This window comes from Choloepus didactylus, chromosome 14, assembly GCF_015220235.1.
Source record: "Choloepus didactylus isolate mChoDid1 chromosome 14, mChoDid1.pri, whole genome shotgun sequence".
Classification (NCBI taxonomy): Eukaryota; Metazoa; Chordata; class Mammalia; order Pilosa; family Megalonychidae; genus Choloepus; species Choloepus didactylus.
Window position 1 is genome coordinate 29,783,754 of NC_051320.1, and position 25,492 is coordinate 29,809,245.

A 25,492-nucleotide genomic window follows, 5' to 3' on the forward strand; every position below is an offset into this window, starting at 1 on the left:
CTCTTAGAGAAATGAAAATTAGAAAGAAAAAAATGTCACAAGACAATTCCAGTAAAAAAAATATCAGATTTAAACTTCATTTCCATCAGTAGGTTGGATAGTATTATTGAAATTTAACTTTTCTTTTGACTGTATATAATTCACTATAAGCCTGCAAATACTTAATAAAATACTATGTTCTGCAGACATTCAGTGTTAGTGTGCATATATAACCTGTATATAAAAGTTAGCTGTAAAGGAGCTAGGTGCAAGTTAGCTCATGGCTCCAAAGAAGGTGTCACAGCATCCAGTGACTGTGACAGAGACTGCTAGTTATTCTTCAGTATTCTTTAATAGGAATTTTTAGCTGTACACTTGGATGCTCCAAATAAAAACTGTATCTCCCAGATTTCCTTATAGCTATGACTGGCCATATATCTAAGCAGCACATAAATGACAGATTCTGTGGCAGCCTCATTGAAACATTTAAAGGAGATTTCAGGAGTGTGACTTTTGTTCTTCTTTACCTGTTTCACCAACCTGAGGCTTGTAATATGGATTTTGCCATCTTTTTGACCACGAGGACAAGGGTCGAGATAGTAGTGGTGAGTTGGAAGGAACCTGCATGCCTCAGCATATATGGAAGAACCATCACACCAGACCTAGACTGCAAGCCTGTGGACCTTCCCAGTAGTAAAAAATAAACATCTTTTGTTTAAGTCACCGGGCATTCTATCACTCACAAAAGAACTCAATCCCATTGGGATTTTTCCTGTTGCCCCAGAATTGACACCAGCACCCATGCCCAACAACAAAAGGAGCTCTAAAGAGCTGCCAACATTTAGGGAAAGGCCTTATTCCATACCCCAACTCCCTTGTAAGAGCAGTGTTCTAGTTTGCTAATGCTGCTGGAATGCAAAACACCAGAAATGGATTGGCTTTGATAAAAAGGGGTTCGTTTGGTTACACAGTTACAGTCTTAAGGCCATAAAGTGTCCAAGGTAATACATCAGCAATCAGGTACCTTCACTGGAAGATGGCCAATGGTGTCCGGAAAACCTCTGTTAGCTGAGAAGGTACATGGCTGGTGTCTGTTCTGGAGTTCTGGTTTCATAATGGCTTTGCCACAAGATGTTCCTCTCTGGCTTCAGCTTCTCTCCAAAATATCACTCTCAGTGGCTCTTGGGGCATTTGTCCTCTCTTAGCTTCTCTGGAGCAAAAGTCTGTTTTCAAAGGCCATCTCCAAAATGTCTCTGTAAACTGCAGCTCCTCTCTCAGCCCCTGTTCATTCTTCAAAGTATCCCTCTTGGCTATAGCAAGCTCGCTCCTTCTGTCTGAGCTTATATAGTGCTCTAGTAAACTAATCAAGGCCCACGCTGAATGGGCGGGGCCACACCTCCATGGAAACTATCCAATCAGAGTCATCACCCACAGTTGGGTGGGGCTCATCTCCATGGAAACACTCAAAGAATTACAATCTAATCAACACTAATACACCTTCCCACACAAGATTACATCAAAGATAATGGCATTTGGGGGACATAATACATTCATACTGGCACAAGCAGGAAGAACTGGTCTAACCATAAAGAATGCATGCACAGAGGGAAGTAAACGGAGGGAATCATCTGATTGTCAGCCTCTGAGTAATACAGTACTTCCCGTGAGTGGGGGTAGTTCTAGGAGGACAGCTTATAGAGTGGGAGAACCTGCACAAGGGGAAGACTCACATTACATCCCCTAGCAGCAGGCTGGCTCAGAGTTGAACCTGTAGCCTTCTTTGAAAAGAAATCTTGACTGAGTTTGGTGCATGTCCCTGAAGGTCAGAAGCACATGAAAAAACAGAGATGGGCCCTAAAGATTTCTAAAAACTTGCTGAAGGAGCCCTAAGTAAACAGCATAGTGTACCTGCGGGAGTGGGAGGAGGATGGAGACATACTCACCCCAGACCCTTGGAGGGAATGAAAGAGAATCTCAGCAGAAGTCAAGGGGCTGCTCAGACCAACCAAAGGGACATTCCATCAACAGAGGGGCCAGGGCATGGACCACTGGTAAAGGAAACATGGCTGCCCTTCAGGGACAGGAGGAGCTGGGAGAAACCGAACACTGCCTCAAGAAAATCATGAACATCTTCTACACGGAAACCAGCAGTGGATGAAACCAGGCTGAGCTACAAGTAGCACCTTCCCCTACCAACAGGTGACCCTGGTCCCCTCCAGTCCTCCCAGGACCAGAAGAGTCAGCCATGAAATGGAGGTGGAGTGTGAAGGAGAGTTTGACAACCAGATCAAGCCCCCACCACACCAAGCACAGATACTCAGAAGTGCTGGAGTGAGAGGAGGAGAAAAAGACATCAATGCATACTCAGCTCCAAGTCCCTTGAGCCAAATCAACTGACTTGCAACGAGCTTGGTGTTTCACATGTAACTGGCCTAGACTTTTAAAAACTAAAGGTAACCAGAAAACTATGGGATTTTCCAAAGATATCACTAAGGAACATGAATGTAAGATTTGACAGAGTATGGTAGGAAAGCAATAAGTGGAGAAATATAAAATCACCCTATGGCATTGTGACTGCCCAATAAACCAGATAAAGGATGTGAAAAAACATATGAAACTATTCTTTGAGAAGCATCCAATTTCAAATTTTTAAAAAGTGCTGAAAAAGGCCTTCAGAAATATTCATACTTTAAACACTTGACTATTTCCACCTATAAAACAAGTTTGTATGGCTCTCTTCAGTTACTTATTTTCTTCCTGGAAAAAAAAACTTTAGAGTTCATAAAACTGTGAATTAAAAAAAATAGTAACATGCAATGACATTTTGAAATTCATCCTCATTCTAAATCTAAAAATGCTTCCTATGATTCAAAGCCTCAGCAGGAATCAGCAATCTTAGAACATTAGGCTGAAATAATTAGAGTAATACAATTCCATTATGTTCTGAAATGCACAAATCTTCAGGATTGACAGAGCAAAATCTTCCTGCCAGAACAAAGCAGTGGGTTTTGACAAATGTGGCCCCCAAAATTCCAATATACTAATGTCACAGAATCTAGATTTTGTGCAAAGAAAAATGAAAAAACATTTTTTAAAGATTACATAAGTCATTTCCTATGTTTACTTTAAGATTTACTGTTTCTAAACCATATCATTTTGTTACCTTTGGTACTCTACAATATAGGCAGCCATCCTTGATTTTTATAATGTTGTAGCACGTGTTCTGCTACAACAGAACTATTGTATTGTTATACAAATATATTGTATACTAGTATACAATAGTTATGCAATAACTATTATAAATTGATGTTTTGTTTATCTCATAGATTTACAAGTATTGTAAGACTAAAAGGTGGGTAAGAAATTTTAATATGTAAAAATTAAACAATGTGGCCTCCTTTGGCATTTGCAAATCTATAATAATTTTTACTTTAAAATAAGTTTACTAGTTTACTAGTTTGATTTGTAAACACATAAACCCGGGTAATATATAATACTTGCACATTCTGACACTAATCTTGCCTGATTTCTTTTTCTTGAAGGAAAGGGCTCCAAACACTTCAACTAGTCATATAATTTAAGAAATAAAGAAAAATATTATTAACCTTAGAAATTACTTCAACAGTTAAGTATGTGAACTTTTTGATGCCCATTTGAAAATATGAGGGGCCATCCAAATGAAAATTTAAATTCCCTTCCCCCTACCTCCCCCCAAAAAAGTTGAATCAAATTGTTTCCCACAGGGTTGGAGTTTCTGGATGTTGCAGGACTACTAAATATTTTACTAATCTCAGCAGGGAACTGGTTGACTGCTTGTCTGTCAGATATTTTTAATGGTTACCCTCTGTGGGACAAAAATGAGGAGGATGTGAAAAAGACCCAGATTTAAAGAAAGGTACTTGTTAGATCTTGAGGAAAGAAAAGGCCTAAACATGCATAAGTGATAGGTAACGATCGCGTGTCACCTCACTCTGCACCTCAGGACCATTAACGGCAGAGTCGACTTCCCAGCAGTAGGCAGTGGCTCCACAGCAGCTCCTCCGAGAAGTGCCCCAGCTCAGAAGAGTCAAGGCAGCAAGGAGCTAAAGACTGTTTATCACTAAATCTCAGGATATTCAAAAGAGGCTTGATTCCTGCATTCTGCCCACCAGCTGTACAAAAGACTTCAATCTTTATTAACACAATAGCATGTTCCTGGCAAGGTAAGTAACAGTTTTGTTTCCTAAATATATGTAGATTAAGCTGTCTATTAAACATTTCTCAGTTATTTTTTTTAGATCACTTGATGACATGTAAATCATTTGTACTTATTTGGGTCAATTGTGGTCAACAGCACACATCTACATCGGGTCAGTTCTATTTATAGCTGATTTAATTTTTAATGATTTAATTTATAAATAACAAGTAAAAAGAGTTTATCCAAAAAAGCACTTAGAATGGTGTCTGGTTTGTGGTTATCATTCAACTTTTTCTTATTGCTATAAAACACCCCATGATAATGTAATAAAATAAAAGATGACAAGATGTATAATTGCTAAGAATAAGATTACATTTGGATAATGTCTGTTACTGACTTTCACTAAAGATTCCCCTCAATCCCTTTCGTACCTAAAATCGACTCCTTTGTAACTAAAACATAAGCATGTATTTAACATGCTTAGTCATGTACCAGTGTTCTAGATATATGAGTAATCCGGTTCACTCTGAATTCAATATGCTTGTCACATTAATGCTTCTAAAGGGATAAGTGAATGAATGAAAACACATTACATTGACTGACAATCAACTTGTAATTATCTTTTCTCTCTTTTAGATAGTATATGCTTGGGATAAGCTTTGAAAATCACATTCCTATATTTGTTATACAGAATCTGGCAGTAATGTATAAAGATTTATTTCTAGTATAAGCCACAGATAAAAATTGTCTAACAAATTCAACAACAGATGTGTTGTAAGCATTATTAAGGGGGATATTGTGTTCTTACTGGGATGGTTACGTTCATGTGTCACCTATGGTATCCAGTAGTTTGGTCAAGCAAGCACTAGCCTGATTGTAACTGTAAGGGTATTTCATGGATTTAAATCATCAGTAAGTTGACTGCAGTTATGGCTGATAACATGTACAGTCACCTGGGGAGACTGCCTTCGACAATGAGAGAAGTCTCATCCAATCAGTTTGAAGTCTTTAAAAGGAAAAGTATGATTTCAGCAGTCAGAAAGGAGAATTTCCATCTCTACTTCAGCCAGCCAGCTTCTCCTGGGCAATTTATCAAAAACCTTCATTGAAGTTCCTAGCTTGCAGACTGCCCTACCGAATTTGAACTTGCCCATCCCCACATTCAAGTGAGCCAATTCCTATAAAAAAATCTCATAATATTTAAATATATACATACATATATATATTTCCTGTTGGTTCTGTTTCCCTAGAGAACACTGACCAATACACTTTTTTTATGTTTGCTCAGCACTTCCTTGCTTTCCAGTTTCCACTGACTATGACAGTAAAGGTCTAAGGAGGTAGCTCATTAGGACACAAGTAAATTATATGCACACACACATAGCTATTCTAGTTTTATGTTTCCACCAAAAGAAAGCACTAAGTGATTTTTAACACTCAATTTCTTATCTACCAGGAAAGGAACTTCCTATTTTGCAGTATGTACTCATGTTTTGATATACTCATATACATCCATTTACAAATGTAAAACAAGTCACATTATTACAAAAAAAAAAAAAAAAAAAAAAAAACTTTTAACAAAGGAAAATGTTTTCCAAGAGAAAAGGGAAATTTCAGTTATGTAGGCCGTCAGGACACTACCAAAGTTAAAGTAATACAAATTCTTCCATCAATAGGACTAATTCCAATTATTTTCGTACATTATATTTTATTGAATATCACTTCAAAAATGGGCATGAAAGACAAAACCTTACAAATTTTTCATTATATAATAGGTTAATCAATAATGGCAATTAAGTAATGTTTTAGAAAAATATTGGAATATGGTGCTTTCCACCCAAGAATTACAAACCTTAGAAATATACCATATATATTTGTATTTAATGTATAGTTATATCCATTTTAAAAGATATTTATGACTTCCACTTTCAGAGAAGATGGAATACACATATTTTCCCTATTCTTCTTGCTAAGTGCAACTAAATCCCTGGATATTATTTTAAAATAAAGATAATAAGACTCTGAAAAGTAGAAACAAGGAAGCAGAGATCTTTCTTTCTCTAACACTTTGGGTGCTAGAGAAGCCAGCAACCTGGAAAAGCCAATGGAGGCAGGAAAAAAAAGTACCAGGCAAAGCCTGCCCTTTCTATCCAAAGGACCAGGAAAGGGACAACCTGACAAGTAGGAAACATTTAGGCAATAATTGCCCAACTCCAACCAAACACTATGGAAAAATGGCTGCTTGGGGAGCCTTGCCAAACTCCCCCACTGGGGTGTTGACAGAGAAGGCTAAGTAGGGAGTCGGGAATGTCATCTCTGCTGGGCTATATAACAAGATCTACTACACCCACAATGTCAGGGGACACTAAAGAAAAGGTCACCTGGGAAGCCTGGACTTCCACCCCATCTGGTAATAACAAGGCATCCCAAGCCCTCCTCCACGGCGTAGTGTCAGGAGAAGCATAGTGGAGAGTCAAGACATTCACCACTTCTCAGTGATAGCAAATCCCTCCCCTCCACCATGGTATCAACAGAGGCTAAGCAGGTACCTAACAAATACGGTGCCCCAAAATAGATAAAATAAACAGAGCCTCAAGGCCCTGTGGGATCATAACAAAAGATCTAACATTGGTGCCATCAGAGTCCAGAAGGAGAGGAGAGAGTACATGGGGCTGAAAACAAAATTGAAAAAATAATGGCTGAAAGTTTACCAAATCTGGCAAAATATAGAAATTTACAGACTCAAGAACCTGAGCAAACCCCAAACAGGATAAACCTAAGGAAATCCACACCAAGATGCATCACAATCAAACCTCTAAAAACTAAAGACAAAATCTTCATAGCATTGAGAGATCTGTAGAGGAAAAAGAATGAGAATGACAGCAGATTTTTCATCAGAAATCATGGAGGCCAGAAAGAATTAGCACAACACTTTTCAAGTACTGAAAGAAAAGAACTGTTAATGCAGAATTTCATGTCCAGAAAGGAATGAAGGGGAAAGCTCTTGAAATTTACAATATCCAAAACATCATGAAAAAGGGGAGTGAAAGGTTTCTCTTTACATCAAAGTCTTAGAGGAAAAATATATAATATAGATGTACACATTGTAAAAGAGACCAAGAAACTTGAATCAAGTAATAGCAATAAATACTACTTGATTTGCAAAAGCTAAGAAGAAATAAATTGCTGCTTAAGCTGCACATCCAAATTGGAGGCAAACACTACCATGCCAGATTATTGTTTAGTACTATTATTACTATCTCTTCTTTCTCCCTTACCATTCACTACATTACAATCAGTTTCCACCAAAACAACTCTAATGGGGCAGTAACCTCCTAAATGTCAACTCTTTCAGGTTCTTTTCTGCAGCATTTGAAAATGCAGACTCATCATTCTTCTTCAACTTTCACTTCTCCTGGCTTCTGGGATGGCAGTCTCTCTTGGTACTCAATCTACTTCATTTTTCTCAGATTCCTTTGCTCAAATGGTGGGTTTTCTGAGGCTCTGTTTACCTACATCTATTAATTTATCACTCCAAATTCTCTGAGTAAAAATTTCCAGTCATCCCTATTATGATAACTTCCAAAGCTCTACATATAGCACAGAATCTCTTCTCCCATCTCCAGGCCCATATGTTCCAATTACCTATTAGAAATCACCAAATTGACTTTTATAGGCATCTCAATCTCAACATATTCAATAATGAACTCATAATTATTTTTGCACCAAACTTGCTCAGGCTTCTGTATCTCCTACCTTAGGGAAAGTGACTACTATTTACCTATCAGCCGAGCTGGAAACTTCATAGTCTTCCCTCTCTCTCTCACTCCCAACATCAAACCACTTTCCAAGACCTGTTACTTCTATCTACTAGAATTTTCCAGACTTATTCTCCATTTCTAAATCTCCATAGCTATTACCTTAGTCCAGGTTTTTCTTTCCAGCCAAGATTACTGTGCTAAGTCTTCTAATTGATATCCCTGCTTCAGTATTAGCAATTTTAACATATCCTTTTGTAACCATTCGAGCATTCTTACTAAAAAGTAGAATTAATCCTATCAGTTCCACTTCAAATCTTTCCCTTATTTCCCATTACCTTCAGGATATAATCCAATAGCCCTAGCATGGCATATAAATAAATCCTTTTTAGAGGCTAGGCCTACCTATAATTGTGCCTAAGAGCCTCCTCCCGAATGCCTCTTTGTTGCTCAGATGTGGCCCTCTCTCTCTAGCTAAGCCAACTTGAAAGGTGAAATCACTGCCCTCCCCCCTACGTGGGATCAGACACCCAGGGGAGTGAATCTCCCTGGCAACGTGGAATATGACTCCCAGGGAGGAATGTAGACCTGGCATCGTGGGACGGAGAACATCTTCTTGACCAAAAGGGGGATGTGGAAGGAAATGAAATAAGCTTCAGTGGCAGAGAGATTCCAAAAGGAGCCGAGAGGTCACTCTGGTGGGCACTCTTACGCACACTTCAGACAACCCTTTTTAGGTTCTAAAGAATTGGGGTAGCTGGTGGTGGATACCTGAAACTATCAAACTACAACCCAGAACTCATGAATCTCGAAGACAGTTGTATAAAAATGTAGCTTATGAGGGGTGACAATGGGATTGGGAAAGCCATAAGGACCACACTTCACTTTGTCTAGTTTATGGATGGATGAGTAGAAAAATAGGGGAAGGAAACAAACAGACAAAGGTACCCAGTGTTCTTTTTTACTTCAATTGCTCTTTTTCACTTTAATTATTATTCTTGTTATTTTTGTTTGTGTGCTAATGAAGGTGTCAGGGATTGATTTAGGTGATGAATGTACAACTATGTAATGGTACTGTGAACAATCGAATGTATGATTTGTTTTGTATGACTGCATGGTATGTGAATATATCTCAATAAAATGAAGATTAAAAAAAAAGAAAAATAAATAAATAAATAAATAAATCCTTTTAGTATCTGGCTCTTGCTTACTACTCATACACCCCATGCACCAATACACCCCTTTTAGCCTGGGTTGCATGAGTTTCTTTTCTTTTCTTTTCTTTTCTTTTTTTTAACAGTATTATTATATTTGCCTTAGGACAAGCCCAAGTTGGCATAACATGAGATAGTTAAAAATCAGATAGAAAACTTGCATTCTTACCGGATTGAAGAGTCTGAAGGTGAGTCCCAAATTTTGCATACAAATTTTGCTCATATCTCTGGCTGACCCCTGAACTGTGCATGCATGGGGCAGACTCTCAGAAGGACACCTAACACTATGCTTCCTGTAGAAGAGACAAAGTTTGGAGCTTGAGTGTATCCAGGTAAACTACCTCAGACAAAACACTCAAAACTCTTCAGAGCAAAGTAATAAAATCCAGAGTCACTAGAGTCATAGACCTAGAGTAAACAGGAAAAGGTGACTAATCCTCAAGGAAAAAGGCAATCAATAGAGAACAAACCAAGCGTATCTCATATGTTGAAACTGGCAGAGAAGGTAATTAAAGTACCTATTACAATTACACTCAAGCATGTAAAGGAAAATATGACTGTAATGAATGAATGGATAGGAAATCTCAGCAGAGAAATAAAAACCTTTTAAGAAAGAACCACATGGAAATTCTAGAACTGAAAAATACAATATCCAAAATAAAATAATTCACTAGATGTTGAGGGATAGAGCAAAAAAGAAGTGAATTTATAGAGCAATAGAAATTATACAATCTAAAAAGGAGAGAAGAGTTTGAAAAAAATTGAATAAAGCCTCAGTAACCTGTAGGACAGTATCAAAAGGTCTAATGTGCACATAAATGGAGTCCCAGAAGGAGGAGATTAAAAGAGGGGATACAAAAATTATTTGAAGAAATATTGGCCAAGAATTTCCCAAACTTGATGAAAGCAATACATATACAGATTCAAGAAGCTCAGTAACAGCAATAAAGATAAATACAAAGAAAACTACACTTAGTCAACCTGCTGAAATCCATAAAGAGATCATTTTGAAAGCAGCCAGAATAAACAACACATAAGATAGAGATAACAGTCTGAAAGTTAACCGACTTACCAATAGAAGCAATGAAAGCCAGAAACAGTGAAATGACATCTTTAAAATATTAAACAAAGACTGTCATCCCAGAACTCTACATCAAATGAAAATATCTTTCACAAATGAAGGTGAAATAGAGACATTTTAAATAAGTAAAAACCAAGAGAATTCATTGCCAGTAGACCAGATGTACAAGAAATGATAAGGGAAGTTCTTTTGGCTGACTATAGTATCAGATGAAAACTCAGAACTTCAAAAAGAAGAGCACCAGAAATGGTAAACATGTGGGCATATATATAAAAATACTGTTTTCATTTCAATGCCTTTAAAATACATATGACTGTTTCAAGCAAAAAATATTACTTTCTATTGTGGGAATTATAATCTATGTGGCTGGAAAACATATGACAATTACCACATAAAGTATCAAGGTGGGGGCAATGGACCTATATGGTTGCACAATTATTAAAGTTCATACAGAGTGATAAAATATCCATGTAGATTATAAGAAACTAAAGATCATAATATCCACATCAACCATAAAGAAAATAATACAAAGAAGAATTTCTAAAAAAAGCCAATAGATAAAATATTCAATTAACCTAAAAGAAGGAAGAAAGAAAACAAAGAAACAAACAGAGAAAACAGAATAGTAAAACAGTCCTAAATCCAACCATATCAAATAATTACACTACATGTAAATATATAAAACACTCCTCTTGAAAGGCAGGGATTATTAGATTGGAAAAAAGAGCAATACTCAACTATGTGTTGTCTACAAAAGGTGCACTTTAAATATAAAGACACACATAGGGTGGAAAAGATATATCATGTAAACAGTAAAAATAAGAAGACTGGACTGGTTATATTGATATCAGGTAACACAGTCTTTAAGATAAAGTATATTCAAAAGAATTGAAAGCAGGGACTTGAACAGATATTTGCACAATGATGTTCATAATGGCATTATTTACAATTTCCAAAAGGTAGGAGCAACCCAGGTGTCCATCAACAGATGAATGGATAAACAAAATGTGATATGTATATAAAATGGAATACTATTCAGCAGTAAAAATGAAGTTCTTATGCATGCTTCAACATGGATGAACCCTGAAGACATCATGTTGAGTGAAAATAGCCAGAGAAACAGGAGCCATATTGTATGATCTCAATGATATGAAATAATTGGAATATGCAAATTCATAGACAGAAACTAGAATACAGGTTACCAGGGGCTGGGTGGGGATGGGAAAAGGGGAGTTAATTCTTACATGGTACAGAGTTCCTATTTAGGGTGATGGGAAAGTTTTGGTAATGGATGGTGGTGATGGTAGAACACCATTGTGAAAGTAATTAACACCACTGAATTAAATATCTCAATGTGGTTAAAGGGGGAAATTTTAGGTTGTATATGTTATCAGAATAAAAATTTAGAAAACAACAATGATAGAACTGTACAACACAAAGAGTGAATCCTAATGTAAACTATGTAGTACAGTTAATACACAATTATAATAATATTGTTTCATGAATTGTAACAAAGTTACCCCATGAATGCAAAATGTTAATAATAGGGTAAACGGGAGTGATGGGGGAGTCATATGGGAACTCTATATTTTTGCATTTTTCTTTAAACCTACAACTGCTCTAATCAAAAAAAAAAAAAAAACTGAAGAAAAGATGAAGGGTATTACCACAGAAAAGAGATATTTTGTAATGATAAAAGAGTCAGTCAATACATAATGAAGACATAATACTCATAAAGGTGTGTGTACCCTAATAACAGCACTTGAAAATACATGAGGCAAAACTAATAGAATTAAATGGAGAAATAGACAATTCCACAATCATGGCTAAATATTTTAATCCCACTCTACCAACACTTCATAGAACTGGACAAAAAAATAAAGACTTAGGAGTTCTGAACATTACCAACTACCTTAATCTAATTGACATTTAAAGAACCTAACAATTGCAGAATATACATTCTTTTCAATACATGGCACTTGATAGACCGTACGTTAGGCCAAGCTTCAGTAAATTTAAAAGGACTGAAAACATATATAGTGTGACTATAATGGAATTAAATTAGAAATCAGTAAAAATAAGACATCTAGAAAAAACTCCAAATATTTGGAAAATAAACAGCACCACTTAACCAGGGGTTGGCAAACTACAGCCCAGCGGCCAAATCTGGCTCACCACTGCCTGTTTTTGTAAAGCTCACAAGCAACTAATGTTTTTCACATTTTTAAATGACTGAAAAAAACTCAAAAGAGTATTTTATGGCACATAAAATTATATGAAATTCAAATTTCAATGTCCAAATTGCAACATGGCCATACTTGTTCATTTACATATTGTCATGGCTGCCTCCATGTGACAATGACAGAACTGAGTAGTTAGAGTCTGTATGACGTGTAAAATGTAAAATATTTACAGAAGAAGTTTGCTGACTCCTTATCTAAACAATCCATAACGAACTTAGGAAATGTTTTGAACTTAATAATATATAACTTATACTTTGTGGGATGCAGCTAGTACAATGCTTATAGGGACATTTATAGCTTAAATCCTTATATTAGAAAAGAAGAAAGGTCTAAAATCAGTAACCTAAGATTCTACCTGAAAAGCTAGAAAATAAAACAAAACAAAGTAAACCTAAAATAAATAGAAGAAACAAAATAAGGAGAAAAAATCATTGAAATAGAAACAGAAAAAAACTTGAGAAACTAATAAACCCCAAAATTGATTCTTTGAAAAGATAAACAATATTGGTAAGTCCCCAGCAACAATGATGAAAAAGAAAGACAGTAAAATCTGGAATGAAAGAGGGGAAATTATTACAGATCTCATGACATTATTAAAAGGACAAAGGGAGTATTATGAACCACTTTATATATATTTGACATCTAAGACGGAATGGAAAAATTCCGTAATATATATACAAATTACCAAAACTGACAAAGAAGAGGAAATAGAAAATCCGAATGGCCATAGATCCATCAAAGAAATTGAATTCATTATCAAAAATTTTCCCACAAAGAAAACTCCAGGCCCAGATGGTTTTACTGGGAAATTCTGTTAAATAGTTAAGGAAGAAATAGCCACTCTTACATATTAATGTTTTCAGAAAATAGAGGATGAGGGAATATTTCTCATCTGTTTTAAATAGGCCAGCATAATCCTGATACCAAAGCCTAAGAAAAACACCATATATTAAGAAAATTATAAACAAGCCATCGATCAATGGAATGGCAGTTCATCAACACATCAAGGTCATCAGATGTATAATGTTTGCTCTTGACATGTTAACTAATTTATCTTAAATAAGAAATTTACTCATATGAAAATTTTGTTCATTTTACAGTATTATAAAATAAAAGCATCCCTATCTCTGGTTGCCTCACTTACAAATCTATTTATTCTTAATCTTTATTTAGGATTTCTCATATATTTAGGAAAATGATAAATAGTTCAAAAATTATCTGTTCAATGAATGGACAAATGGATGAATGTCATAGTTGAAGACCATCTTCTTATGCCCTGGTTTCCAACTGAGATTAAATTCATATATTAGAACATAAAGGTAATAATAACATATTAGAAAAATTAATTTCCAAAAAACCTTAAAATATCCATGCATTTTTTTTTACATATTGGTAATTAATAATGTATATAATTTTGTATACTCATTTTCTACTTAACATGAAAAAATATATATTTTGTTATAAAATATAATAGGAAATGCAAAGAGTGTGGGCCCCAAAATCTGCATATAAACTCTGCCCAAATCATTTACTTACAGCTATACTATACAGGCATAGGCGAAACTGCAAGAGAAAAAGCAGCAGTTGGAAGCTGAAATAACTGAGTAGAGATATCAGTCAGCACACTGCAGGGGAGTCAAAGTTTGTGGTTTGAGTTCAGGCAACTTAACTAACTGCTAGGCAAAAACAAACAAACAAACAAACAAAAGTAATAACAAAAGCAATAATCCTTCTGAGTTACTATATCATCCACAATATCTGTTTTTCAAACAAACATCAGACATGCAAAAAAACAGAAAACTGTGACTCACACTCATAAGTAAAGCAGAGAATAAAAACTGACACCTCCTGGGCTCCAATGTTGGATTTAGTTGACAGACTTGAAAGCAACTATTATAAAGATGTTGAAAGAATTGAAGGAAAATAGGTCTCATTGATAGATAGTTATAGAATCTCAATGGAGAAATAGAAAACATAAAAAAGAACCAAATGGAAATGTTAGATGGGAAAATTTAATAAATGAAATGCAAAATTTATTATATGGGCTCAACAAAATTGGACAGGATAGAGTAAACTTGAAGACAGCTCAAAAGAAAATAAATGTTCTGGTTTGCTAATGCTGCCATTATGCAAAGTACCAGAAATAGATTGACTTTTTTAAAGGAATTTATTTGGTTACAAATTTACAGTCCTAAGGCCATAAAAGTGTCCAAACTAAGGCATCAACAAGAAGATACCTTCACTGAAGAATGGCCGATGGCATTCAGGACACCTCTGTCAGCTGGAAAGGCACATGGCTGGTGTCTGCTGTTCCTTTGCTCCTGGGTTGCATTTCAAAAATGGGGTTCTCCAAAATGTCTCAGGTTTTATCTCTTAGCTAAGCATCTTCAAACGTCCTTCTGTCTGCATCTCCAAGCATCAGCAAGCATCTCCATCTCTTCAAAAGTCTCTCTCAGCAGCTCTTGGGGCGTTTTGTCCTCTCTTAGCTTCTCTGGAGCAAACTCTGGGCTAGCATCTCAAATCATCAGCAAGCGTCTGGGCCCTGGCTTAGCTCTTTTTAATGGACTCCAGTAAACTAATCAAGACCCAACCTGAATGGGTGAGGCCACACTCCCACGGAAATAATCTGATCAAAAGTATCACCTACAGTTGAGTGAATCACATCTCCAGGGAAACAACCTAATCCAAATATCCCACAAGGTTGGATTAAAACTGACAGAATATGTAATTCAAAAAAATGAAGAAAAATAGTCTTATTTGAAAAAAATGGCCAAAAACTTTCCAAAACTGGTGAAAAAAACCATTATCTTATAGTTTTAACACACTGAAACTCCAAACTGGATTATAGTTCTAACAAGCAGAAACTCCAAACTGGATTAAAAACAAAAACACTCATAAACACAGCACAGTCAAATGGTGAAAACCAAAGATAAAAATAATACCTTGTTAGCAGCCAGACAAAAACAACACATTGCATACATGGTGCTGAAAACAATTGGCTATCCCATGTGGAAAAAATGAACTTTAATCCTTACCCCACACCATACACACAAAAAATTGACTTTAAATACATCTTAGACTGAACCCAAAAGCTAAAACTATAAAACATCTAGAAGAAAACATAAGAAAAACTCCTTGAGAGCTGGGGGTGGTCAAAGATTTCTTAGGTAAGACCAAAAAAGTGCAAATTGGGGGAAAAAATGGAAAAACTGAACTTCACCAAAACGGAAAACTTGTGCTCTTCAAAAGACACCATTAAGATAATGAAAAGACAAATCACAGATAATATTTGGAATACAAAGGACCTGTATCCTGAATACATAAGAACCCTTGTAGCTCAATAATATAAGAAAACATTCCAATCAAAAACTGGGCCAAAGATTTGAACAAACACTTCATAAAAGACTTACAAATCATCAATAAGCACATGAAAAGACGCTCTTATCATTAATCATCAAGGAAATACAATAACGAGATAACCACTAAACCCTTTGGAAAAGAGCTAACATTAAAAAGCCTAGCCGTATCAATGTATAGAATCCTCACACATTGCTGGTAGGGATATAATATGATACAACACATTGGAAAAGTCTGATAATTTCTTATAAAATTATATGTACACTTACCATATGAGCCAGTGATTGAACACCAAGGTTATTTTTTCCAAAAGAATTAGAAATATGTCTGCACAAAATCTTGTAAATGAATATTCATAAGCAGCTTTATTCTTAACAGCCCCAAACTGAAAACAACCCAAATGTCCATCGATAGGAGAACTGATAAACAATTTGTGGTACGTGTGTGTGTGTGTATCCATACAATGAACTAGTACTCAGCAATAAAATGGAATAAACTACTGATATACACAACATGGATGGATCGCAAATGTTCCCCTGAAAGACACAAAACCATCCATACTACATGATACCATTTATATGAAGCTCTTGAAAAGGTAAAACTTATCATTAGTGAAGAAAGAATATCAGTGGTTGCCTGGATAAGAGGAAAATTCGCTGTAAAGAGGCACTTTTAATTGTTGCAGTAGTTACATGGTCATACAAAATTTTCAAAACTCACCAAACTGTACATTTAAAATGGGTGCATTTTACTATGCAAATTATACCTCAATAAGATTGATTTAAAAAGAGGCAGTTACCTTTGACAGAAGAGTTGGAGACATTAAGTCATTGTTCAGGCTACTCACAATTAACCTCATAATTAACTGCCAAGCAATTCTTAGCTTACGGGCTTTGTACTTCAGTAAACTTAACACCATTTAAATTTATCTTCTTGGTTTAATAAATGACTATCTGTCCACCCCACTCAACACACCCAAACTCCCCCCTCCTCACCCCCACCCCACTCTAACATTAGGTCCATGAGGGCAGAAGCCTTGGCTGTCCTGTCATGCCACATCCCCAGGGCCAAGAAGTGTACCTGGCTGGTGGCAGGTGCTCAATAAATATGCACTAATATAATGAACAAGTAAATCCTCTGCCTGTTAGTAGTCTCCAGGAGTCTCTTGCCCACTTTCTCTGGTCATTCTCATCTATTCCCATGGCTTCAGTTAACATTCTAACGACTCACATCGGTGTGTTCTATCCTCTCCTGTTAGCCAGACCCATTTCTAACTGCCTGCCAGACAACTCCACTCAAATGTCTCACAGACATGCTAATTCAACAGGGTTAAAATAGAACTCATTAACTTCCTCTAAGTTTATTCATCTCATCCATACTAAAAATAAAACCTTCCTTAAGTTATACCTGACATTAATATTACCTCCCTGTTTACTTCCTTCTCAAAATTCTTGAAGGAATACTTACTCCTCAGTCTCTATTGACTCCTGGACACATGTAAATATAGCTTCCACCTTGACCAGGTCAATGAAAGCGTGCTCTAATTCAGCACAAGAGGTCTTTTAAATCGCTCATTAGTACCTTAGACAACATCCCTCTATTTGGCCTTTCTGCTAACTGTATTTCTCTTTTGATAAGCCCATCCTTGACACTGCCTCCAGACTTACCTTCCTAAAATACAACACCAATCATGTCACTACCCTTTCCAAAAGAAATCAGTGGTCCCCTTTGCCTAATGGCTAAAAATCAATCTCCCAGCAAAACATGTATCTTTTTCGCCTCCTTGCCACTTCCACTTTGTACTCTGATCATTTTCTAAAGCACCATGCTCTTTTATGTCTTCAGTACTTTGCTTTTTCTGCCTGCAATTCCATTTCTTTTTACCCACCTTAAAGTTCAAAGTACTCAAAACTTTCCACCCTATAAAGGATGATATTGACTGTGTTTTAAAACTTCAACTTCTGTGTGAGACCAAGGGAAGAGATGTTTATTTGGTTCAGGATCTGTATTTTCTGTAGCATACTAAATAATTTAACTGTAGCATACTAAATAATTTAACACCATAATTACATAGAACTTGGGAAGTGAGATCTGGTAGGGTTTGGACAAGTTAGTGTGAAACCGCGATACATCCCATAGTAATTTGGGCAGGGAATAAGAATGCATTCAAAGGCCCCCTCTAAGGAACTGGGGAAAAAAATGTGGAAATATTAAACTTCCCCGCCTGGGGAATTATTGATATTCTCACAAGCATTGAGGACTACCAATTTAGTAGACCGAGCCCACAATCTTGGGACTTGCCCTTATGAAGCTTGTTACTGCAAAGGAGAGGCTAAGCCTACTTATAATTGTACCTAAGAGTCTTCCCTAGAGAACCTCTTTGTTGCTCAGATATGGCTTCTCTCTCTCTTAAGCCCACTCAGCAGGTAAACTTACTGCCCTCTCCCCCACGTGGGACATGACTTCCAGGAGAGTAAATTTTCCTGGCAATGCGGGACGTGACTCCCAAGGATGAGCATGGACACAGCATCTTGGGATTGAGAAAGTCTTCTTGAGAAAATGGGGATGAGAAATGAAACAAAATATAGTTTCAGTGGCTGAGAAATTTCTCATGGAGTTGAGAGGTCATTCTGGAGGGTATTCTTACGTGCTATACAGGTATCCCTTTGTAGTTTTTAGTGTTTGGAAAAGCTAGTAGGAAGTACCTGAAATCGTTGGAACTGCAACCCAGCAGCCTTTATTCTTGAAGACAATTGTATACCTATGTATCTTACACGGTGTGACCGTGTGATTGTGAAAACCTTGTAGTCACACTCCCTTTATCCAGTGTATGGACAGATGAATAGAAAAATGAGGACAAAAATTAAATGAAAAGTAGGGTGGGATGGGGGGGATGGGATGTTTTAGGTGTTCTTTTTTACTTTTATTTTTATTTTTTTTGAGTAATGAAAATGTTCAACAATGGATTGTGGTAATGAATGCACAACTATGATGATACTGTGAATAACTGACTGTACACTGTGGATGATTGTATGGTATGTGAATATATCTCAATAAAACTGAATTTAAAAAATTCAATGTACTCTTTAAGACCCAGCTCAAACGTCACCTCTGCTATGAATTCCTCTCTATTCCTTCAGTATTCCTTCAGTATGACTATTCACCCCCATTCACGATTCTTGAGTTTGCTAACCACACACTTCTAGTTACAACACTTACCAGGTTACGCTTTCTTTGACCCTTGTCAAAGCATTACTTACCTTATTTCATGTAGCATGCTACAAATCTTTCACTCTTTTCATCACACTGCTATGATGAACACTGATCGCTGGAAATAGGACCAGTTTGTCGTGGTCAATCTTCTGTATATTGCTTCTATTTACCTGTCTATTTCCAAATTTGACCACAACTCCTGTGCCCAGTGCTTATCATGCCATATAGCATCTATAGGTACTTAATAAGTATTTTTCCAGAGTGAATAAACAAATGCTCCATTTCCTGTTCTTCAGTTGAATCAATTCCATTGTGTTGAACGACAACATTCTACAGTCAGATCAACTTCACATCCATCGAACTTCATTCACATGCTGAAATTACTGAAGACTCTTCATAATGTCTATCTACTAGCTACCTTTCCCTTAAGTGTTTTTCAAACTGTGGGCTTTGTAGTATTTCCCAATAAGAGTCCTTGTTTTCTGAAATGTTTCACCTTAGGACTTGATTCTAGGTGTTTCTTATACTAAAACAAACAAAGACTACAGACAAAAACATTTTGAAAGTTTTTCAAATATCCATTTCCCTGACAGTTAAATCTGAATTTTGATGTGACTATCTTAAGATGGCAGAACTTTCAAGAATCTAAAATTTGTCAGTGTTTAAAATCAACCAATAATTCCATTTGGGGAAATGAGTAAAACTCAACAAAACAAAACAAAACAAACAAAAAAGCAAATAACTAAAAATGTGTTACTTGTGTAGTCACTTGAATGGTCATAACAAAATTTTATCTGAGAATAAAATCTAAAGTCCCTTTCAGCTCAAAAGAGTCAGAATTTTAAAAATTACTGAGACTCTGTTATTTATATAATTGAGAATTAAAGAAGAATATATGGAATATATTTTTTACTAATGAAACCTATGACTAAACAAATCCAATACCCAGAAGACCATGGACCACCACCACAAACTAATCCTACTTACAGAGATCAGTGTTTAAACATTACAAAATAGTTTGATTTGACACATAATGAGCCAGTCAATAAATGTCAGTTTCCTTCCCTTGTTTACGCATATATCTCCTAAATGAAGCATGCCCTGCTATGTTAGAACGGTTTCTTTCAGTGTGCAGATATCCTTTACATGCAGTAATCCACATACCGTTCTTTCTTAATATTATCCTGAATGAGAAGAGAACAATACATATGAAGCTTCAGCTATTGTCATTTGTGAAAAAAGCCTCTTTATATACAACTGAAAATTGGAGAGAAAAAGGAAATTTCAACATTGCTTGAATGAGAATAAGTATATAGTATTATACTTTACATATGAAGCTTCAGCCAGTGTCATTTGTGAAAAAACTCTCTTTACATATAGCTGAACATTGGAGAGAAATAGGTAATTTCAACATTGCTTGAATGAGAGTAAGTATATAATATTACACTTTTCTTCAGCTGCCAGCCTGATCTGCAGGCACTTGATGGGTACTACAATTAATCATAGGTCTTTAAATAAAAACCATACCACTACCAACCTTTTCTAGCAAAAGGAAACAAAATCCACATGAAAAATAAATGTTTTTCCTCACAGACTTGATTTTCAAACAGTTCCAAATAGAATTTTCATGTTGAGTTGAGATATCTTCTGATACAAACAAAAAAGGATACAGATATTTCTACTTGGGGTGGTCACATAATGATAACCATTTTTTTTCTGCACCATGGTGGCTCATTTCAGACCCACATCAAGGGTACTGTGGTAGGAACAACTCTTTGTGTGCCTGTATATTACAGGATTTCTTTCTTCAAACGTGTAGTATTTTTTCTGTATAGATTTTGAAACATCAGCAAAATAAGTTGATCTGTAATTCCACTGGTTTTCATGGAAGTACAGTTATGGTGTACATAGTTGGCACCAGCATACCAAGTTCTAAAGATACCAGACAACAGATCAGTTTGCATGAACTTGGGCTGCCAATTCAATGTACAAACTTGAGTTTTACCACCACTATAGAAAGACTAAGCCTTCGGGAGAGTTCAAATGCCAACTCAATCTGATCAGGGTCTTTGGAAAGCGATAGAGGCCAAATCCAGGAGGGATTTTTAAGGAGTAATTGCAAATCAGAGCAGAATCTGCTAACTTAACCCCATGCCAAACCCATAAATGTGGTTTTCTCATTGTACTCCAAGTAATTTCTCATCACTTTATACTACCATTTATGTAACAAGCTAGATGAAAACCTGGGCTGAGAGGTGACATAGAAAGTTACATTTCAAGGGCAAATAAAAAAAGGAAAAAATATTTCTAAGGGGGAGTGTATATGTGTATGCATGTTTTTATTCTCTTTATTCTATTAGAACTCTACAAAATTTCACTTACATTAGTCTCTTTAAAAAATGGAAACTTCACTCTTCAAAAGAAAATGCTGCAAATAGTCACTTTGGTTACAAATGTATGAATTACAAAATATAAGGTGTACCAGTTTGTATATATTATGTCCCCCAGGAAAAGCCATGTTCTTTGATTCAATCTTGTGGGGGCAGATATATTAGTGTTGATTAAGTTGGAAAGTTTGGATTAGGTTGTTTCCATAGAGGTGCGCCCCACCCATTCAGCATGGGCCTTGATTAGTTTACTAGAGCACTATATAAGCTCAGACAGAAGGAGTGAGCTTGTTACAGCCAAGAGGGACACTTTGAAGAATGCACAGGAGCTGAGAGAGGAGCTGCAGATGAGAGACATTTTGAAGACAGCTGTTGGAAGCTAATGCAGACATTCTGGAGAACGCCATTTTGAAATGCAACCTGGGAGCAAGCAGATGCCAGCCATGTGCCTTCCCAGCTAACAGAGGTTTTCCAGACGCTATTGACCATCCTCCAGTGAAGGTACCCAATTGTTGATACGTTACCCTGGACACTTTATGGCCTTAAAGAGTGTAACTGTGTAACCAAATAAACCCCCTTTTATAAAAGCCAATCCATTTCTGGTGTTTTGCATTCTGGCACCATTAGCAAACCAGAACACAAGGTATAGGCAAATATAAAGAAGAGAAAGGAAAAAGGTTGATTTTCATAATCTCAGGGAGGCTGGTGACCCTCATTCACACTCTCCCACCAAATCTCAATATAATCTTATACTGAGCTCATATTCTTAAAAGAAGTCTGCTATAATCATATGAAATTTCACAAAGGGAGATTTAACATTAAAACGTATTAAGTCTGAATTATATTAAAAAAGAAAGCTTTTATATAAATAGACATTGCAAAGCCTTCTAATGATATTTTCATATTGCTGTAAATGGCACCAACATCTAACATTCAGAATAATGAAAAGTCCCTCTCTAACACATTCCTTGATTTTGTAAAATAAACTAAATTATGGTTTAACTAAGACACCAAATAAGTGCTTCTTTATATTCTTTATGAGAAAGAAAAAATATTTTTATCATATTTTACTCTGATGGTTTCACAGGCAACACTGTTCAATGGATGATGATCACAAGGAGGGTCACAAAACAGCAAATTGAAATTAAATCCATCTAGAAAGGATACTCTACTAAAATAATTCATTTTCATTTCCAAGCTCATCACTTTTCTAATAACTCACTTAAACAAAGGAACTTCTTATATTTATACAAAGGAATTTCTAATATAATTAGTATGGAAAAGCATATTAAAGATATAAAAAAATTAGAATAATGCAAGTTACAACATAACAAAGTAAAGTGCATTTCCATTCAAATGCATAGCATTTCCAGAATGTCTTTCCCATAATAATCTTCTACAGAGAGCTGAATGATTTTCAGACATTTTGATATTATAATTAAAGAGTATCATGTTATGTATCAATGAACCCTGAAACATTTATGGTATGACTATGATTTCAAATGAGTTTTCATGAAATGTATAAAAGTTGTAGAAACATACATACTAACTATGCCAAAGTCTGAAGTTCATGGAACTATTGACAAAAAATTTTTTCCTAAAAAATAATAAAATACAAACATTCAAGTTTTAAAAGAGGACAATTAAAATGAACTCAATAAAACTTCAAAGAAACAAATATTTATGACAGAGATCCAAAAGGCTTTCTTCTAAAATGTGATAGTAAGTTTAGACAAGACCAAGCAAGGATAAAAGAGTTGCTGAGAATGTGCAGGTGTTCAGTCACATTCTGCTCTATGAAGTCAGCTTTATTAATAATGATTTTAATTCTATAATAACTTTAATCATTTTGTGAATTTAAACAAAAGGATGTGAGCTTAATACCTACATTTGGATGAGTAAATAAGCTTTTTGTAATTTATAAATTTCAATGAAAGACTGGGTAGTAAAAAAAATTTTTTTGAAGCTAAAACAACTTAAATTTTCAATACACTCATATATTTTTACTTTGTAATACAATACAGCTGTCACATACAATGGTTCTGATAGCTTTAAATCAAATTTCAATGGGCAAAGAAGTCTACTGTTACAAAACATTCAATCAGCAATAATATCTGTTTAGTGTACAATAACAAAACAAAAAAGTTCTAACCTAAAAACACAGAAAAATAATTTATTGTTTTTCAGTTCCAGAAGTAAAAATAACAGAATAGCATGTAATCCATGGCAAGCCAGTCCTATAATTTCTAAGCTATAGTCCAAATAAAACATTTAAGAAATAGAAACAATCAACATGTTTTTCTAACAGGTAAATATACCTGAGAAAGTTACCTATAACAAGGCTTTAAAACTCTTAACCACAAAGAACCTTCTACCGTGGCCTCATGAAGACACTGTGCTGAGCACCTGACAGAACACCAAGCCGGTTCCCCCCCACCCGCCGCCCCGAGAGTCTAGTCCCTGCTTAGCTGCAGGTACAATGCATCAGTGACAAAAATATTCACATCAATACCAAGCACAGTCATGTTTTAAAACCTTCTGTTTATATTCATTAGTATGTAAAAATCACAGTACACGAATGTGGAAATGTTTAACTCGTCCATAAATAAGAGTATAAGCTTAAAACAAATTTGAGGCACTCAGCCCAATAATGGGGGAAGCACACTCCACATTTTGGCTGAAGTCAAGATATTTTAAAATTATAATTGTTGTCATTGTTAAGAACCATCAAATGAAAACAAACAAAAAATTAAGTAGCTCTTCTGGCAGCAAAATTACAACTACTATAATAGCATCTCCAAGCAAGAATCAATTTGGAGCTTGAACGCATTTTGTGCTTTGCTTCTATAAAAATGTAGTGTTACTCTCAGGCATTTCTAAATAACTAGATTTGTAAATAAGCAATGAAAATCTTTTCATCACAGTTCATTTCTAGTTCATTGTGTTCATATTATAGATAAAACTAAAATTATTTAGCTTTTTTGCAGCAACTTTAACTATATGAATCAAGGTCTTTTTCTTTTAAACAGTGATTTATTGTAATTCTTACGGTCAACAACAAAAACAAAGTCTAAAATTATAACTTTAAATTAAGTGTTTAAAATTTCAGATGACAGAGCCAAGAATCATTAACAGCTTCTTTAATTTCACATTTAATATTCCAATTTAAAACACTAACAACTACCTGGTAATAGAGTTGAAAGAATCAGTTTCTGTGAAGGAAAACAAAAAACATGCAAAATATGCCCCAAAACACATGATTTTCTTTCTTATTTTATAATCTAAACTTGTAAAATTTTTATAAACACACGATCATTCTACACAATACAGATTTTCTAGAGTATTTCTAAAGGAAATTACAGTTTTTGGTCTTAAAGAATAAGTCTAAGATGGAAAAAGGGATGAAAACAGTGAAATCTGAGGGAGCAGTACACTCTTTCTACACACACTAGCACACTGCTGTTTATCCAGTCAAGTTAGTGGTTACAGTTTTAGAACATGATTTTCAAGGCAACTAAGAAATCAGGACACAGGGGTTTCACCTTTCTGGAATTAACAATTCTTTTAAAAGCTCTGGCCTAACCATAAACGACTGTTTTGTTGTTGTTGCTACTGTTGTTGTTATTGTTACTTTTTCTGAAAAGGGAGCAAATAAATAGGAAAAAAAAAACCTTTCCATTCCCAAATTCATATACATAACACTCTAAGTGGGCTATAAGCTAGTTCTAGATTATGCAGCGCAATGGAATTGTTGGCACCCTCTGAGGCAGTTGCTACTCTAGATGGCCCAGATGTGACCCAGTAAAACAAATCCATGTTTTTATGCCTCAAACAATTAGAAAACATTTCATTATTCTAACAGCATGCTTAATTAACTCCGCAGGTAACAGACCTCTAGGATTCCATGTCTTAATGCTGTAGCTGAAGTTTTACTGGCAATGGAATGCCAAGTACAAAATTGCAATGAAAGTAATCATTAGATAATCAAACCTAATGTTAAAAGGGGGGGGGGGGGAGGGGGACTAAGTACTAAATACTAATACCAAATGCCTGAAGGCAGAATTTTTGTTTGTAGAGGAGAGA

General features: G+C 35.6%; 1 protein-coding gene across 14 annotated transcripts in view; it reads right to left on the bottom strand.

Moving 5' to 3' along the window:
• Positions 1–25,492, bottom strand: part of STAU2 (staufen double-stranded RNA binding protein 2) — a 368,399-nt gene that overhangs the window by 112,080 nt on the left and 230,827 nt on the right. The window contains exon 13 of one of the 14 annotated variants that reach the window (XM_037802427.1): positions 9,398–9,421. The exons of the other annotated variants lie outside the window; for them this stretch is intronic. Within the exon in view, the coding sequence (XP_037658355.1) occupies positions 9,413–9,421 (9 nt within the window). The 3' untranslated portion in view covers positions 9,398–9,412. Of the gene's footprint in view, positions 1–9,397; positions 9,422–25,492 lie in introns of those variants that run through there. 14 annotated transcript variants of the gene reach the window in all.